General features: G+C 45.7%; 1 protein-coding gene across 1 annotated transcript; it reads right to left on the bottom strand.

Annotated features, from left to right (window-relative positions):
• Positions 1–989: 989 nt before the first annotated feature.
• arrb1 (arrestin, beta 1) lies at positions 990–17,506 on the bottom strand. Its single transcript, XM_041940136.1, has 16 exons — positions 17,376–17,506; positions 11,341–11,371; positions 10,921–10,981; positions 10,721–10,765; positions 9,786–9,982; positions 8,710–8,769; positions 8,516–8,583; positions 8,279–8,414; positions 6,949–7,033; positions 6,793–6,865; positions 6,464–6,601; positions 5,620–5,703; positions 4,795–4,818; positions 4,522–4,592; positions 3,961–4,009; positions 990–2,139 (listed from the first exon to the last, which is right to left on the bottom strand). The coding sequence occupies exons 1-16, from the start codon at positions 17,393–17,395 to the stop codon at positions 2,028–2,030; spliced, it is 1,254 nt and encodes a 417-aa protein (XP_041796070.1). The 5' UTR covers positions 17,396–17,506; the 3' UTR covers positions 990–2,027.
• Positions 17,507–18,271: the final 765 nt, after the last annotated feature.

Raw genomic sequence — 18,271 nt, 5'->3', positions numbered from 1 at the left:
AACTATAGTGTGAATGTGCTGCGTGCACGTCTCAGGAATCCTCCCGAAACCTCGATGACATCATACATCACACGTCCAATCAGAATGAGTCCTAATCAAAAAAACAACCTTAACGAGCTGTTAGTGATCTGTCACAGCTGGAGCTGCAGTGTGCATGTGATACACTCACTTTTACATTTAAAGCCACAAATGTCCTTTTATTAAAGATGCAGTAGAATATACAGACTTCCTCCCGGCCCTGTCAAAATAAAAGCCAAATAAAATGATGTTACAAATAAAGACGTGTTTTATCCTGTAATGTCGGGTTTCAGCGAAAAAAAAAAAACAGTTCATTCAGCCTGTCAGGTAAAGAGTGACACACACACACACACACACACACACACACACACACACACACACACAGAGCTATGAACACTGGCTCGGTTCACATGGGGGGACATTTCCGACACGTTTTACTGGGAATGATCAGATGAAACATTTCCTCACTGTTTCTGTATTCAAGTGTCACAACGTCATTAAAGGATCATTCTGCTGTTTTTCACATCCTGTTCATTGATCATCCTGTTCACTGATCATTCTGAATCATTGATCACAGCCTGCAGAGAGAAATTCAGTCCTGTGAAACAGTTTTTAATGTAATAAAGAAGAAACTTTGAAAGGAGCAGGTAAGAAGACTGCAGGTACAACCCTGATTCAAAACAGTCTGGACTCAATAAACCTCAATAAAACCAGAATCAGTCATTCACAAACTGTTTCCTGACAAAAGTTTGACCAAGAGTTCCTGAGTCCATGAACTAATCTCCTTTATCCAATCATGATGCTCTCACCTGTTACCAATCAGCCTGTTTACCTGTGGAATGATCCAAACAGGTGTTTTTGGAGCGTTCCACATCTTTCCCAGTCTTTAGCTGCTCCTGTCACAACGTGTTTAAAACATCAGATCCAGAATCAGCAGATATTTACAGAAATCAATGAACGTTAAATATATTGACTTTGTGCTGTTTCCAGGTGAGTTTAGCAGGTGATCACATCCTGTTTGATCGATGCTTTACACAGAATCCAGGCTGTGATTTAGGAGATTAAATTGACAGGTGGCAGAAAGTCTTCAGTGTGACTGATTCACTGTCTGGATGTCGTCAGCTTTTCAAACTCATTTCTACAAACACATTTTCATCGTCACCACGAACACGCCGAGGTCGAACACGCAGCCGTCGTCGTCTACTCCGGAAGAAGAGAAGTTTTAAAGAAATGAAGTGAAGCCTGCAGCCGATTGGACGATCACACTGACGATCATTTACAAAACGATCAACATGACAACAAACACTCGTACGCTTCTTTCCTCTGTGGAGGTGATTATTCATGACAGTAATAAATCATATAAAGTATTCATGTATTTCATGTATTTCATGTATTTCATGCAAACTGGGCTCCGCTTCCTCTCAGCCGATTGGCGGCTGCCTGACGGATTCGGGTCCGGTCGGTGAGTCGGGACGTCCTGCAGATGACTCTTCCTCTGGTGTGTCTGCAGCTTCGTCCACACACAGACTGACGCTTAACAAAAACCTCCGTCAGCCGAAGTCCACGTTGTGGCTCGAGTGACGACTGTTCCAGATCGACCGCAGTCGGCAGTGACCCTCTGATACGACTCATCGAAACTAATCTCAACATAACGTTACTCCTGTTCGGTCCCTAATGGAAACACACAGAACAAAGTGACATTAGAGGCATGCTACCAGCCACGTTACCGTGCCGCGGTCGCCGGCTCAAGTCTCCGGCCGGCCGGCGAGGGAGTGGACGGCCGCTCCGTCTGAAAACACAACTGATGGCTACGCTGCGGTACTCTAGCTTTTACACCCCGGCAGGACGCGGAGAGGACGAACATGAACGAGAACACAAACACGGCACCGCCGAGTGTTTAAAGGGTGTCCAGACCGTGGTTTGACCTAAAGGTGACCTCCGTTAGCTCCACACTACAAACAGCAGCGAAACAACAACAGCAGCGGCGGCGGCGGCGACGCTCGGCGCCTTTATCTGTCGTCCAGTTTGGGCGAGTCCACCGGCTCCTCGTCTTCGTCCTTGTCGTCCTTCGCGCCGATCAGCCGCTGGCGGGCAAAGTCTTCGAAGATGATGTCATCATCGCTGAGAGAAAGGAGGGAAAGGGTTGTGGAAGTTAATTCACAAAAAAAAACATCAAAGAAACATGAAAAGTGCAGATTCGAGATGAAGCCAGGAGACAAGCTGAGGAAAGGTTTAAAGAGAGGAAGGAAGGGAAGAAGGGAAGAAAGAAGGAAAGAAGGAAGGAAGGAAGGAAAGAAGTAAAGAAAGAAAGAAAGAAGGAAGGAAGGAAAGAAAGAAGGAAAGAAGGAAGGACAGAAGTAAAGAAAGAAAGAAGGAAGGAAGGAAAGAAGGAAAGTAAGAAAGAAAGAAGGCAAAAAAGGAAGGAAGGAGAGAAGGAAGGAAGGAAGGAAAGAAGGGAAGAAAGAAGGAAGGAAAGAAAGAAGGAAAGAAGGAAAGAAAGAAAGAAGGAAGGAAAGAAGGAAAGAAAGAAAGAAAGAAGGAAAGAAAGAAAGAAAGAAGGAAGGAAAGAAGGGAAGAAAGAAAGAAAGAAAGAAAGAAAGAAAGAAAGAAGGAAAGAATGAAAGAAAGAAGGAAAGAATGAAAGAAAGAAAGGAAGAAGGAAAGAAAGAAGGAAAGAAAGAAAGAAGCTAAGAAAGAAAGAAAGATGGAAAGAAAGAAGGAAAGAAAGAAAGAAGGAAGGGAAGAAGGAAAGAAAGAAAGATGGAAGGAAAGAAAGAAAGAAGGAAAGAAAGAAAGAAGGAAGGGAAGAAGGAAAGAAAGAAAGATGGAAGGAAAGAAAGAAAGAAAGAAGGAAAGATGGAAAGAAAGTAAGAAGGAAAGGAAGAAAGAAAGGAAGAAGGAAAGAAAGAAAGAAGTAAAGAAAGAAGGAAAGAAGGGAAGGTGAAACCGTGTTGAGCCACAAGAGGAATGAAGAGTCGAGAGGAGGAGCTGGATATCAGAGTTTAGCTTAGCACAAAGACTGGAAGCAGGGGGAAACTGTTAGCCTAGCTCAGGCAAAAGAGAAACAAATGCACTTTTTGAACAAAGTCTGATTTAGCAGAATTAAAAACACAAAAACATGACGTAAAAGAATCAATCTGTTGGTACTCTTCACTTGTCTTCTTTTATTAAATATCACGTTCAGACCAGCAGCGAATGTTTCTGCTAACAGTCCTGAGCCGCCGAGCTCCATTAACACCACCACCATGAACACGCGGACTTTGAACCAATGAAAGGAAAAGTTGACAGCAGCCAGTCCTGCATTCATCGGTAACTTTTAGTAACTGGACAGTGTAACCGGAGTTCTCTGATGTATTTCTGTTCGATTGTAATGAATGAAACAGTATTAAACTGCTGATGAAGACACAGACAGTGAGGAAGAGCTAAAGGTCGTACAGATATTGAAAAGAGAAGAGAGGATAAAAGCAACAGTCGTGGAGTGTAAACTGTCGGGTGTCATCCTGTTCTTCAATAGTCTAAATAAAGTTGTGTTGAATGAAATGACTGCTTCTGTTCGTTTAAAAAGCAATGAGGAGGAAGAGTCCTTTAACTGGTGGTTCGATGTTGAGTCCAATGATCTTTAACAATAAAAATCTTGAAATAATGAGCTGTGAAATGCAGAGTTGCTGTTTGTCGGCTCTCGGGAGTCGTTTTCTGAGGCTCTGCTGACAGCAGGATGAGTTTCCAGCTTACAGCCCATTTCCTGCAGCAGCCGCATTAAGACGCATTAAGGCTGAGACTCAGGAGACGAGTCCATCACAGTTAATGCTCCAGCAGGCGGAGAGGAAACCCTCTCTGCTGTCAGGCAGAGCAGAGCCAATCAGATCACATGAGCTGATGAGGAGGGAGAGACGGGAAGACAGATGGACAGACAGACAGGCAGGAAGAGAGACGGCTGCTTACTTTGTGTCAAACTCGATCAGGTTTGTGTCGATCTGAGCTTCATCTGGAGCTGCAGCAGAGAGAGAGAGCGAGCGAGCGAGCATGGTTAGACACTGAAGCATCACCGAGACGTTTGAGGACGCCTCAGAGGAATCAGAGCTGATTCTTTCCCAAATCGTCCGTCAGTTCGTGGACTGACTGACTGTTATTTCCTCCAGGCAGACAGTGATCTCACTTATTTCTATGAAAATCAGCTGCAGGATGGGACCAAACTCTGCAGGAAGGTGGAACAGCTGAGTTCCTCAAAGATTAATGTACAACATTCATGTCTGAAATATTAGCATACAGAATATTACAACATTTATTACACAAATATTATCATACATGTACACACGACCTCCCAGCTCATCATCGTCACTGTTTGAATGATTCATTCAGACGTATCAGGACACGCTGATGCACAAAATGCAAAAAGAAAGACTGAAATGAACGAACTGCATAAACTGTGTGACCTGAAGCCGAAGCGAGCGTGTGCTTGTCGAGCGGCCTGCAGGCAGCGAGCGGGTTGTCAGCAGGACTCACCATCTCTGTAGATGGACTCCTCCAACGGCTTCGGGTGCATCAGGGTGAAAGGCAGCTCCACGGAGACGTCGCTGAGAAACAAATCATCGACGTTACCACAGGCCCTGAACGCAGCAGCTCTATTAAACACATTCATCTGTCAGCATTAGCGTTAGCATTAGCATTAGCAGGGAGTTTGTTCAGTGACGTGTTCAGGTGACGTTTGGAAACCTCAGAGTTAGTTTGTATCAGTGTGCTGATCGATGATGTCAGTGACATAATGTGGAAGGTTACCTCGCCGCCAGATCTCCCAGGAGCCTGAAATCAATAAACATTTAACAGCGTCAGCGTCACGGCAACACCATGTTTCTATCCATGACATCATTATGGTCCATAACATCTTCTGTTCATCCAACCACAGTCAGGCTGATGCACGAGGGACCACGCCTATAACCACTGCATCCCATGGATGGATGGACGGATGGATGATGGATGGATGGATGGATGGATGGATGGACTGATGGATGGATGGATGGATGGATGGATGGACTGATGAATGGATGGATGGACGGATGGATGGATGGATGGATGGATGGAAGATGATGAATGGATGGATGGAAGGATGATGGATGGACTGATGGATGAATGAATGGATGGATGGATGGATGAACAGATGAATGGATGAATGGACAGATGGATGGATGGATGGATGGATGGATGATGGATGGACTGATGGATGAATGAATGGATGGATGGATGGATGAACAGATGAATGGATGGATGGATGGATGGATGAACAGATGGATGAATGATGGATGGATGAACAGATGGATGGATGGATGAACAGATGGATGAATGATGGATGGATGAACAGATGGATGGATGGATGAACAGATGGATGAATGATGGATGGATGAACAGATGGATGGAGACATTTACTCTGAAACTCAGCTTTAAAGTCAAACTGACACGTCAGGTCATGGAAGAAGACCCAGAATAACCTACGACCATGTGATGCAGATCACACATTCATCTCAAACGACTTCAGTGGGACTTTAAAGCTTCTCTCAGCTGATAATATTAATTTTGTATTAATAAGACAAAGCAGAGTGGACTGACCCGCCTCGGGACACGACCAGCTTCACTTTCACTTTGTACGACACGATGATGCCGAGGATCTCCTTATTGGCTCCTTCTCTTAACCTGCTCCAGACAGAAATGTTCAGTCAGACCAATCAGCAGCCAGAAAGTTCATAATATGTCTTATCGTATTTGTACAGAACTACTGTTTACACGTCTGGTTAGATACTAAACTGCATTCTGTTGTCTCAGGACTTTTAATGACAGATCAGTTGGATCTACTCTAACGTGCTGTGATCAAACTCTGAATGGGAAGTCCTCCACCGTCTCTATACCAACATAAAGTCATCCGAGTTCCTACACAAGAGGTTCGGCTCTCAGCAGGTCACTGAGCCTCTCGTCACTTCGGCCTGACAATAAAAGCTCCATTAACAAAGTGTTAAGGCTTAAAGGGGGTTATGTTTCTTTTTAAGTCTGTGGATGTAGCTGATCATACTGGGTTTACTCTAGACCTGATCCACCACAGTGTCACAGACCTCCATGGCACAGAACCTGGCTCATCAAATTTGAAGCAGGAAGTTGAATTTATGTCCAACCCGAACTTATCAAAACACTCAAGAGTCTTTCTGAAAAGAAGGAACGATTACACTCCTCATATTTCAACATTCACCACATCATTCATTTTATGAGCCCCCGTCATTCACCTGATGCCTTGAGAGTGCGCTGACAGTGTTAATACTGCAGCTGAAACATCCCGCAAGCGTCCCTAAAATATCTCCAAGACATCCTAAATGTCTCCTCTGGCCACTTTCTCTCTCCCCCGGTGTGAGGTCACATTTTGACACTACGGGCCTGGAATCATCAGGAGTTCTGGTGGACTCACAGTGTGCTGGAGGCCAGGTTTGTGTCCTCGTGTTTCAGTTTTCCGTCCAGAGCGAGGCCGCGTTTCTCTCGGTTGTTGGCCAGAAATGGAGTCAGCGTGAAAACTTTGCAGAAAGTTGAGCTGGGAGCGACGACATCACTGTGGACAGAAACATATGTTTATGGTGACTTCAGCTGAAGTCAGCTGTCAGCATCTGACCTGAACAGCTCGAGCCAGGGAGCACATTTACTTTACTTCAGGACTTAAAATGTCCCTGAAGAAGTCCCCTAAACAAGTCCTGAAAGTGCTCAGACAAAAGAAACAATGACGTGGAAGTGGAGGGAACTCACTCGGACTCCTCGGTGGCCACTGGACATTTGTACTGAGCCGTGTTGAAGAGGCAGATATCTGCATACTGTCGCACTACGGAAACACAACATCAGTCATCAGTGACACAGCTGCTACACGGCTACACACACGGGCGGAGGACAGGCGCTCCGGACTACCTGAGATCTTCATCTTCTTCACGGTCTTGTTGGTGTTGTTGGTGACGTGAACGTTGACGCTGATTGGCTCCCCGTGATAATAGATCTGCAGAGAGAGGTCAGAGCAGATGATAGTTATGATCTGAGGAGCACAAGTTAAGATAAGATTTGTTGAGTTCACATCATTGCACAGAGGAAACATCGATGTTACACAGTTCAGTTCACACTGATGATGATGAGTCAGGTTGGGTGTGAGTGGTCGACTGTGAGCAGCAGGAAGGAAGGACCGCAGGGTCTCTGCTTCTCACAATGCGGGTGGAGCAGTCTGTAGCTGAGGGAGCTGCCCAGTGCTGTCAGAGGGTCCTCCATGGGGTGGGACATGTTTCCATCATCCTCCCTTCTCCCATCACCCCCGCTGGGTGGATCCCAGGACGGTCTGTTCAGTCTCTTCCTGTCAGCAGTCCAGATGCTGCTGCCCCAGCAGACCACCACACAGAAGATGGTTGCTGCCACCATATAGTCAGCAAAGGTCCTCAGGAGCGCCCCCTGCAGTCCAACAGGCCCAAGTCTCCACGAGCATCACAAGACCTTCCCACACAGCAGAATCCACAGTCCTTCAGAGCCCCCTCAGCCTCGCTGGACCATCTTTTCACTGTGTGACTGACAGCTGGCTGCCTGAACCAGAGGTTTGTCCACAGCAGGAGGTTCAGCAGGCTGTGATCAGGCCGTCACAGCAGAGGGACAGCTCATGACTTATATGTTATTATGAAATAAATCCGGTTTTGAACTGTCTCTGCTGCAGCGTGTAACATGTTGAGTGAGCGCAGGACAGCGAGGCATGACATCACAGGTGGTGTCAGCGTTTGTGGAGGGTGGAAATAAAAACTGAAAACTCACTCAGTAGAGAGTATGGCCCCAAGCTAGCAGCTAGCAGCTAGCAGCTCACTGTCCTCACTGCAGAGCTGGTGTTTAATCGTGATGTGCCCAGAGTGTCTATCGTTAACAAATGCTACCAGCCCCCCTACCTTCCTCTCCTTCACCTGTCCACCCTCATCATCTGGAAACCATCTAACGATCGGGTTGTGAGTAGATACAGTCATAGTTTGAATTGTGTCCACAGAAAGCAGACATGCCACAGGTCGTAGACCCTGTTTCTGTCCATGAACTGTTCTGAACCATGCGTTCATTGCGTCACACCTGGACTCCTGAAAATCATGGTCACCTTCCTCAACAAGTCCTTCCTCTGAACGTCTACCTGTGAAGCACTTTGGCTCATGTGTTTGTGCTGAAGTGAAGTGTCCTTTGCTCACTGAAGTGTGTGTGAATGGTTGAGCTGTGAGTCAGCAGTTACCTCTTTGTCCAGAGAGGCCTCCAGGTGCAGAGGTTTGTCCGACATCAGGAACTGTCTGGTGGTTTCTGCTGTTGGCTGGGGACCGGGTTTCTCCGGAGCGTACTGCACCTTCCGGATCACCAGACGCACCGAGTTCCTGCAACGACAACGCGACTGTCATGCTTCTGCTGCTCAGTCGGGGTGTAGGATTCAGTCTGGGTTACGTCAAAGCTTTCCTCGCAGAGGACGCACTTTTACCTTTTGTGGATCTTTTCTTCAACATTTTCTGCACAGAAAGCTTTCACCTCAAAGTCGACTCCGCAGGCCTGGAGACACACAACAACAAGAAAATAATTTCTTATGTGCTTCTCAGGAGGAAGACAGTTAGCCCTAACCTGCCTGGAGTGGAGTGGAGCAGAAGGAAAGCTGAAGTAAAAACTGAGTGTGTTTACCTTCCCGGTGTCCTCTGGGCCCGGCTGCAGGGTGACCGAGCACGGCAGGTTCAGAGGAATCTGAAAACACACCAAGGAAAAAACAAGTAAAATGACAGCTGCAGTTCTTCATTACATCTTTACAAGTTATTTAGTTCCACAAACTAAACCAGGATCTAAGTCACATTCACTCACTCGTCCCTGTTTGTGTCTCTGCTACACTGACAGTCCTTTATTTCTGCGCCATCAAATCAAATCCCTCTCCAGTTTGATCGTCTCTCTTTAGTTCATGGCTGTGGTGGAAAGTTCGTTCATTTACTCAGGTACTGTACTTCATCTGGAGCTGAAAAATGAAGATGAGCCAAAAACTGCAGTTCCTCAAATGGCCACTTGAGGCTGCCTCTAAATACGAGTCAGTCCACATAGACCCCCATATTGAAAACTCAGCAGAAATAAACATGTTTACAGCCTGGTACAAAGTTTATATAGATACAGTTTGGTGTCTATAACTAATTGTTCCGTTCATGACAGCTTCGCAGAGGCGAATTTTCATACAACTCACTCGTTTAAATTACATTAAGGCTTACAGTTAAGCATGCCGATAGGTTTCAGCTACCAGGCTTCGTTTGGCCACCTCAGCTCCACCCACGCTCCACCTCTTTGCCCATTTTTTATTAGCCAGGGGTTTGGTGGAGTCAGACACTCCCAAGATGGAGACAGGCTGAGTCACTGAGCTTCACAATGACTCTTCAAAGACCTCAGGGTGGTCTCACAGAGACTACGTCCATGTTTTATAGTCAGTGAGTACTTGTACTTTGCTGACAATAAAGTCAGTATAAAACATTATTATTATGAAAAGGGGGAACAAAATTTAGATGTACAGGATTCTGAATTCCTGAAAAAAACTTCTTGTGTTCCTGTGAAAAGCTCTTTGTCTCTGGGCTCAGAGGAAAAACTCGATTGTGGAACAGGAAGTGAGAAGTGAAACTTATCCTTCCATTCTGAACGTCACTGAGACGAACCGCTGCCTGTCGGGACGGATTCAAGGCAACAAATGTCTCATGAAGGTCAATAAACACGTCTGGCAGGCTCAGTACCTCGAACGTGAACGGGTGGGCGTGTTCTCCCAGTTTTTTAATCAGGCGTTCCTGAAGACGAGTTAGACTCTTCTTCTCTTCGCGCAGCGGAGGAAACGCCTGGACATTCGCCACAAACAGATCTTTCCGAAACGTCAACCCAAGGACGTCCAAATCCTCGCGACCATAACGGAAGGCACAGGTCAGAGTCACAAACACTGATGGGACAAAAAACACAAAGTCATCCTGATATATGATCAATAACTTACAGGAATGTATTCATGGAGCTTGGCTACTGGTTTGTCCTTGTTTACAGTGTTTGTGCTAAGCTAAACGGAGCACATCCTGGACCTTTCTCTGTACTGGACACACAGAAATGAAGCTGATCTCTAAAGAGGATCTACTCATTCTGAAAATGTTCCTTCAGATCTCCATAGAAGGTTTAAGGTAGAACGTTTTTCTGAATCTGAATTAATAGAAAGAGCAGAGGCAGAGAACGCTTCCCTGAGGAACGCCACAACTTACAGATTTTTGTTAAATGTCAGAACTTTTTCTAGAAATTTGTCAGTTTTGGAAACCTGCAAATAGTTTCTTTTCTACAATTAAAAACGTACACATGGTGGGTATTTTAAAGGCAGATTCCAGTATTTTACAACTCACTACGTACTGCCAGAATCAGAATACTTTATTGATCCCTTTGGGTAGCTGGTAAATCTGGCTACTGTTGGTCAGTTGAAGCATCTGTTGGATAAATATCTGGCGTGGTCTTCTGTGTTAAAAGCTGCAGTTAATCTGAAAGCCAGAAACAGAGTAATTTTCCTGAATGAACAAACTGTTTTGATAAAAAACATTTTTGCAGGATGTTTTTGGTTTTGCTCACATGATGCCAGCGAGAATATTTCACCTATTTGTTGTTCTCATCGTACGTAAACCGGCTGCAGGTTCAGATTTCTCACCTTTCCTCTCCTTCAGGTACTCCGGGTCGATCAGGACGACGCCGTCTGCAGGAAGTCAAGAGGACAGAGTGAGAGGATACCAACCAAACCCCCAACTGAGATCGGCTGGTATCAAAGACGAGCTAATAACGAGAGAACGCTTCAGTTCAGCAAGTACTTCATGACTGTTAATAACTTATAGTAGTAAAAACTGATCTTACCAACAGGCTCCACCAGGTCCACATGGTCCACGAAGTCTCTCTTTCCCAGGTAAACGGTGAGCTGAGGGGGGAACACAGCTGTCAGATCAGCCAATCAGAACCAGCTGTCAGTGCAGCAGACAGCCAATCAGAATCAGCCGTCAGTGCAGCAGACAGCCGGTCCGTTCAGACTTTAAGAATCATGTTCTCGTATGTCTGCGTGTTTTTTTCCAGATGTTAAAAAACTTTTTGGACTGTTAAAATGTGACGACAGACTTTTTTGCGTTCGTTCTTTCTTTGTGGGTGTTTCCAGCCTTTTGTTTGGTTGTTTGGGTTTTTTTCTGCTAGGTTGCCGGGTGTTTTTTGGGTGTCGACACATCTTCTTGCAGTGTGATTGTTCAGTATTTGAGCAGGTTGAACATGAAGAAGAAGAGGACTTACCTTTCCATTGGGACTGGCTTTCTTAAACACTCTGAAAAGAGAACAGATGGTACTGTCAGTGAATCTGGGCCTGCGTTGACCTGAGCAGCTGCTTTATGCATTTTTACTGCTGACATTTGTTTTATCGTCAGAGTTCAGTGTGGAAACATTGAAAAAAATATTTTAAAGATTTCATGTTTTTAAAAATGTCCAATGATGTCCTCACTTTCCAAACGGTGTGATCAGCTCCTGCTGTCAGTCATGACTATCATCACCACCATCACCATCAGCAGCAGCAACAGTTTCCTGTCTCTGAGCCTCTGTCTAATGCTCTCTGGCATTATTACCCCCCCGTTAATGCTGTCATAAATTAGCTGCTGCGGCTCCATTAGCTCTCAGCTTCCTCCTGAATGGACCTTCATCAATCAGCAGCGTCAGGACGGCGTTTTACCGGAAACCACCAGGACTCTTGGGAGCTCGCTCAGCATGAGATTACCTGCTCACCATCATCTCTGCAATTAGTCCAATTACATTTAAACTCAGAGCAGTTGTCCAATCACAAATCAAACATAACACATCAACTACACAACAACCGTGTGACCATTAAAACAGTCAATGAGAAATGACCAGAAACTCTCACTTCTTCTCACTTCGTACTTCTGCTTTATTCTGAGAGTGAAAGCTGTCGCAGCTGGAGGCTCAATGCTTGAACATCAGCAGGAGGTGGCTACTGCCATAACTCGAGATGGAGGGCCTCCAACAGGCCAACCACACAATTCAGCCCCCTGAAGAGGACAGACTGCAACCTGCTGATAGAGTCCAACCAGCCATGACAGCCTCAGCTACTGAGGTGAGACTGAGAATCACAGTAACCAGCCTGCTGGCTTCCCAACTGCCACCATAACAGACAACAACCATAACAGTAAGTAACTGTTGGTGGAGGGGGACAGGCCTGGGTGCAGGATTAAGAACACAGGCCACCAACAGTACCCTCCACGGAAGAGAAGCCTGGAAGTCAAGATCAAAGTAGTACAGAGACGTGTTAGCCAGGTGACAGAGGTGCAGACAGGTGTGATGACAGACAGGCCCAGTGAAGCCCTGGAAACTGCCAAACCAAGGCTCACAGCTCTGGCCACCAACCATCCAAATTCTACTCCCAGCTGCACAGTAACAAGGGAACAACATCAGACTGATCCCAGAGCAGAGGCCGAGGAATACTGGGAGGAGGCAGCACACAGCACCAGCACCAGGGACTGGTGGACCTAAGAGCAGACCACAGCAACATCCCAGAACAAGAACCAGTTACCATCACTGTGGCAGATCATAGGCATGAAGAGATGGACTGCACCAGGTCCTGACATGATTCACACCTACCGACTGAACAGCACTCCAGGAACACCTGGTGACCGGGATGAACCAGCTGCAAACATCAGGGTCTCGCCGGATCACGCTAACACGAGACAATGCTAATATGTACTGAGGATACAACACCTTCAAACTACAGGCCAATGAACTGCTTCCCCAAAACAGGGACGATCCTGTCAGACATCATAGCTTCAGACTAGGCAGACCAGTCTGAACACTGGATTGATGACAAAAAGCCTTCGATTCAATGATGAACACCAAATGGGACACACCGACGATGGTTGCAATGACATTCATGACCAAGATCCATGAGAGCTAAGACTGATGAGAAGCTAAAGAAATGATGTGGAAGGTCAAATCCACAGTGGTCCCAGTGCAACAACATCTGAGGTCCAGAAGAGTGCAGTTCTAGAACAGCTGAGATGCTGATACTCCTCCAGGAGAGAACCCGAGCTGGAGGAAGACACACCACACCCTCAGCATTTTGTAAGAAGATACTGAAAGCTTCACTGTCAGAGCACTTAGACTCACTGGCCAGAGTCCAGCAACACAAAGAGGAAGAGAGAGGAAAAACAGTGTAAACACGATTAAAGATTCATTCAGATCGCACACGAGGCGAAGATTTAGAGGACAGAAAAACTGTTGAATAACTGACAGATCATAAGATTTAAGTTACTCAGTGAGGAATGACAGTGTGACAAACTGTCAGTTCATATTTTAACAGAACATGAACTAAACACACACAGCTGTCAAAGCATGTGCCTTCTCATGTGATTCATCCAATCAGAATCTCCTGCTCGGATCTGCACAGAACTGTGAAAAAACCGAACCGAGAACTAAACCCAGTTAACTTCACCGTCAGGTGGCTAACTGCTCGTTGCTATCAGGGGGAAGGAGTCAGTTATCACGCTCGAGCTTCTCCTCTTAAGACTGCCTTGTAGTGCACGATCAGCTGTTCTGCACTGGACAGAACAGGTAGCTGTGCTAATGTTATGCTAATGCTAGGTGAGCAGGAGCATCAGCGGTTCAGAGTTTGAATGGTTCTCTTTAGGACAAAGGTGCAGCAGCTCTGCTTTAGAGTCACATAATAAAATTATTTGAATCTTAACCAGATCTTTATATATTTCACAATAAAAGCATCTCAACTTCCTGTGCTCTGTTCTCTTTTTATAGTTTTCCTCCACCCCTGCTGCACAGATCAGTCGTCTGTCAGCAATCCTGTAAGGTTTGATGGGATTTTAAACTCCATAGATTTAAATGGCCACAACTCAGAAATGCTCATAACTTTACATTTGGCAGAATTTATCCTTCATTTATTTTGCTTTTCTCTCTTTTCATTGATTTTCTTACTTTATACTTTGAACACTTCATCTCTGTATTTTTGTGTAATTCTATTCTTGATAAGTTTTAAGTTAAGCACATAGGAAATATGTTTCACATTTCTCCTGTGAGTCTCTGCATTTCCTAACCCTCGATATCAATAATAATAATTATTGATATGTAACAATAATAATCTTTAATACCTGAATTAAGTTGTTGAATTTTCTAAACTGATATTCACATGTTCCACATATGGACTGAAGACATTTGATGGATTTTATAGGTGGTAAAACTCCAGAAACTCAGGATGTGAATGTGCCTGTAATGAAATCCTTCACAATAAAACAGCCTGAATGTAAAGTCTGGACTCGTCAAACGTCTCTTCTGTCGGTAAATGGAGTGTTTGTCGTGAAGCTGCAGAGCGTCTCTGCTCATCTGATCGATCAGAGAGGGAACACTAACTGACTGATCGATATCTGATTGTTGTGTCAGCTCGCTGCCTGAAGACTCCCCCGACACTGAAACTCACACTGACACCTGAACGCCTCGACATCACGACATCACCCCCGCCGGCCGCAGAACCTCCAGAGCCTCCAGAGACTCAAGCATTTCGACCAGGACAGAAGCTGTTCAGAATTGTGGTTTGAAATATCCGTCACTCCTCACAGGACCTGATTTATTGTTTCTGAGCTCAACTGGGCGTCTGTGGTTTGTTTCCTGTGAGGCGACCAGTTCAGACCGAAACCGCAGGCTGGACGCTCGAATCACAGGTTTACCTCTCTTTAAAGACCTGTCCTCCGTCCTCAGAGAGAGACCAGCCGTCACAGCCGTGCTCGCAGCTGTAACAGCCAATCACTGAGCAGCTTCACACCGGAAACACAACTCAAACAGATCCGAAGTGTTCGATACGTTTCTGTCACGTTCATTTTACTTTGACAGGAAAAGATGCAGCTGATCGGACTAAAAACTAGAATAAAAACTACACGTGTTGCATATTCATGTAATAATATTCAACACGTGTAGTTTTTATTCTTATTTCAGCTGCTGTGGAGAAAAAAACTTCATATTCTTTGATTTTCAGGTGTTTTTCAAACTGATCTTTGACTGTAGAACACAGACAGATGTGCTGGATGTTTCCCTACAAACCTGAATCATTCACATTTCACCTTTTTCTTTGTTTTGATTTGAGGGAAATTGAAAACTGAAAATGAAGTATCATCAAATATTCAATAATAAAAGTTATTCAAAGTATTTCCTGTCCTGAAGTGAGGAAAGTCCTTCTTCTGATGATCCTCCTGGTGTTTCTCGGGTTTCGCCTGTTAAAGGGTTATTTTGTGGAGCGTTTCTTTGGCGAGGCCCTGCTGCGTCGTATGAATGTATCCTCCTCATCGTCAGTAACGCTGAAGCTCCTGGAGGAGGTTTGGTGTGAACGAGCTGCTGGCAGCAGTCTGAGCTGCTCTGTATGTCTGACAGATCACACTGAGCTCATTAATATTCTCCTGACGCGACGCGCTCGGATCATTCAGCCTGCGAACACAGAAACGCTCGACGCTCAGATACGAGACGACACACAGAGAAGAAACACAAATGTTCTGAACCGGGTTCTGTGTGGAACCGCAACCTTTTCACAAAGCTCACAGAACATCTGTTAGAAGCATCGTTACGGTTCCAGGTCTGCAGGTCCTTCATCAGTAACATCTGATCGAACTGGACGGGAGAACCGCTGGACCAGAGAGGACTCCACCAAGTTCAGTTCAGTTTACGAGCCCGCTGAGCAGCTCTCTGAATGAGGCGCCATCTTTGAAGGCCACATCCAGCCCGTCAGGACCCACAACAGCCGTCCAAACTGTCCAAAGCAGCACTTTGAGCCCATTGGCTCCACAGTCGGACCATCCCGACCACCTCTGACCGTACGACTCGCTGAAGCTGGAAACTGAAGCCTCTCTTTACGCCTCGGGTCTATTTTCCTGCTGCTGATCGACTGCAGCGTCCACATGATGCTGGTTCTGGTTCAGATTTCAGCTGCTGCAGTTCAGATGAAATACATTCAACCTGGAGCACGGTGTCCAGGACGGGCCGGTACCATGTGAGTGGATGCAGATGAACTGAGGCGAAGACGCAGATTAAAGATGTTTCCAGCTGTTCCGATCCTGGGAGGCGTCTATAATCTGGGTTTCTCCAAGATCTGGTCCTCCAAGAAGACAAGACTGACACCTGAATCCAAGATCCAGATCAAACTGGACTCAGTCCCAGAGCTCCACAGTGGGAGTGAAGGCGGGTGTCAAAACATTTTGATCATGAATTCATTCATTTCTCTCCAGGATTTCTCCAAGAAGCTGCAGCTTTATGACGATGAGCACGTTAGCTAACAACCAGCTGATCACGATGTGTAACATTAAACAGGGTCCCCAGCTGGGAACCTTCGTTACATGTTCCCGTTTCCTGTCAGCTCGAAAAAGAGCCTCAAAAATGAAAGAGAGAATTGTTTGTTAAGATTAGTCAGACTCAGCTGCGTCATGTAGCGCCACCATGAGGTCAAAGATGATGTGTCCACCTGCTCGGTTAGCTTAGCCTGGCTAACCAAAGTGGTGCAGTGTCTATAAACAGCTGATCCTCAGGTAGTGAACCTTGCTCTCTGCCCAGACGTCCACCGTGACCTCTGACCTCTGTCTGAAGTGACACGAGTGGTTCAGACAAACGTTGCATGAGGAGAGAGAGCAGTGACCATCATTCAGACACACATGACGCTCTGTGAAAAGAAACCGATGAGACTTCCACACACACGTCTTCACCTTTGTTACCACAGCGAGTCTGAAATGTCTGATTTTGTGTTGATATTGAAGGCAGCACAGATAATAACGTCAGAATTCACAGATCTGAGGACATCAGGTGGCCATGTTGGAGCTTCAGCCTTCAGGTCCTCGCCTACCCGTCTCTGAGCTTCCTGATGATCACATGGTCACATGTTCTATGACGTTATTCTGCTGTCAGGTATCTGTTTAAGAGCCCAGCAGGTACAGCAACTCCATACTTTTACTGATGAGTAATTAGTAACGTAATTACTTTCTTAAAGAGTAACTGATTACTCTGCATGCCACCCTTCTCTGTCTCCATGCTTCCTGTCTGTCTGTACTATCAAAATAAAGGCAGAAATGCCTTAAAAACAGAGAGCATCAGAGTGCAGCTCACAGACGTCACAGTGCTGGAGGTTCTGACAGAACGTTATGTAATGTTCCCACAGCACACACACACACACACACACACACACCTTCTCAGTACGTGTTCTAAAAGGTTCCAAGAACCAGCAGCAGCAGAACGATGTGAAGGAACCACAAACACACACACACACACACACACACAGTAAATCTTACCTGGTTCCTTTATCAACCATCGTGGCGACGCGGACAAACCAACAGCAGCCTGACGGAGAGATGATGGAGGAGGAGGAGGAGGAGGAGGAGGAGGAGGAGGATGGAGGGATGCCGTCACCGTGGAAACTGAGGGGAGGATGTGTCTCTCTCTCTGTCTCTCTCTCTCTCAGGAAGTCGTCGTCATGCTGTCAGATCTACTCAGTGGGAGGAAAAACCTCCATCTGAGCTCCAACTGAAGAAACGACTGAATGCAGCTCTCTGCTCCTCCTCCTTTAACTCCCCCTCCCTCTCTCTGCCTCCCTCTGCCTCTCCCTCCTCCTCCTCCTCCTCCCTCCTGTCGGGCTCATTAGCAGTAAAATGTGTTAAAACATAAAAACACCCTGAGGACAGATTTTATTTCAGTCTGTGACATTAACGTCTCGCTGGCAGCTGGACTCTGACCTCCAGTCTGCACCCCCCACCCCCCCGACTGTCCTTCAGCCAGTAAAAACATTAAGATCATACATTCATACATAAACACTGACTGATAATTTAGCTCCAAACTTCACAAACTGTCCTGAAAACCGACGTCCTGCACAGTTTGAAATGTTCCAAACACTTAAAACACACAGAACATGTGACATGAAATTCAACAAGAAGCTACACCAAAAAAACCAACACACACACACACACACACACACACAACAAATCAGATCGAACCGTGCAGTTAGTATTTGTCAGCCTTTATTCAGCGGAGGTTCCACGTGGAGGATGGACCATCATCCAACATCTGAGCATGAACATGTGCCTCATGTTTTGTCTTCCTGTCAGAAACAAGCCTGGCTGACTTTTTACCCAAAATCAAACAGTCTGAGGATCGAACCAAATGAATGAAAAATAGATTTTTAAATTAGCAA

Source organism: Chelmon rostratus, chromosome 7, assembly GCF_017976325.1.
Source record: "Chelmon rostratus isolate fCheRos1 chromosome 7, fCheRos1.pri, whole genome shotgun sequence".
Classification (NCBI taxonomy): Eukaryota; Metazoa; Chordata; class Actinopteri; order Chaetodontiformes; family Chaetodontidae; genus Chelmon; species Chelmon rostratus.
The sequence above is the reverse complement of the archived record's forward strand: the minus strand, read 5'-3'. Positions and strand labels throughout refer to the sequence as shown.

Coding starts and splice junctions, on each gene's coding strand:
- arrb1 (XM_041940136.1), bottom strand. CDS start 17,395: ATGGTTGATAAAGGAACCAG. Junction 5,704..6,463: donor AACCTGGCCTCCAGCACACT/GTGAGTCCACCA, acceptor TGTCTGGAGCAG/GTTAAGAGAAGGAGCCAATA. Junction 2,140..3,960: donor CTGATCGAGTTTGACACAAA/GTAAGCAGCCGT, acceptor CCTTTCTCTCAG/CGATGATGACATCATCTTCG.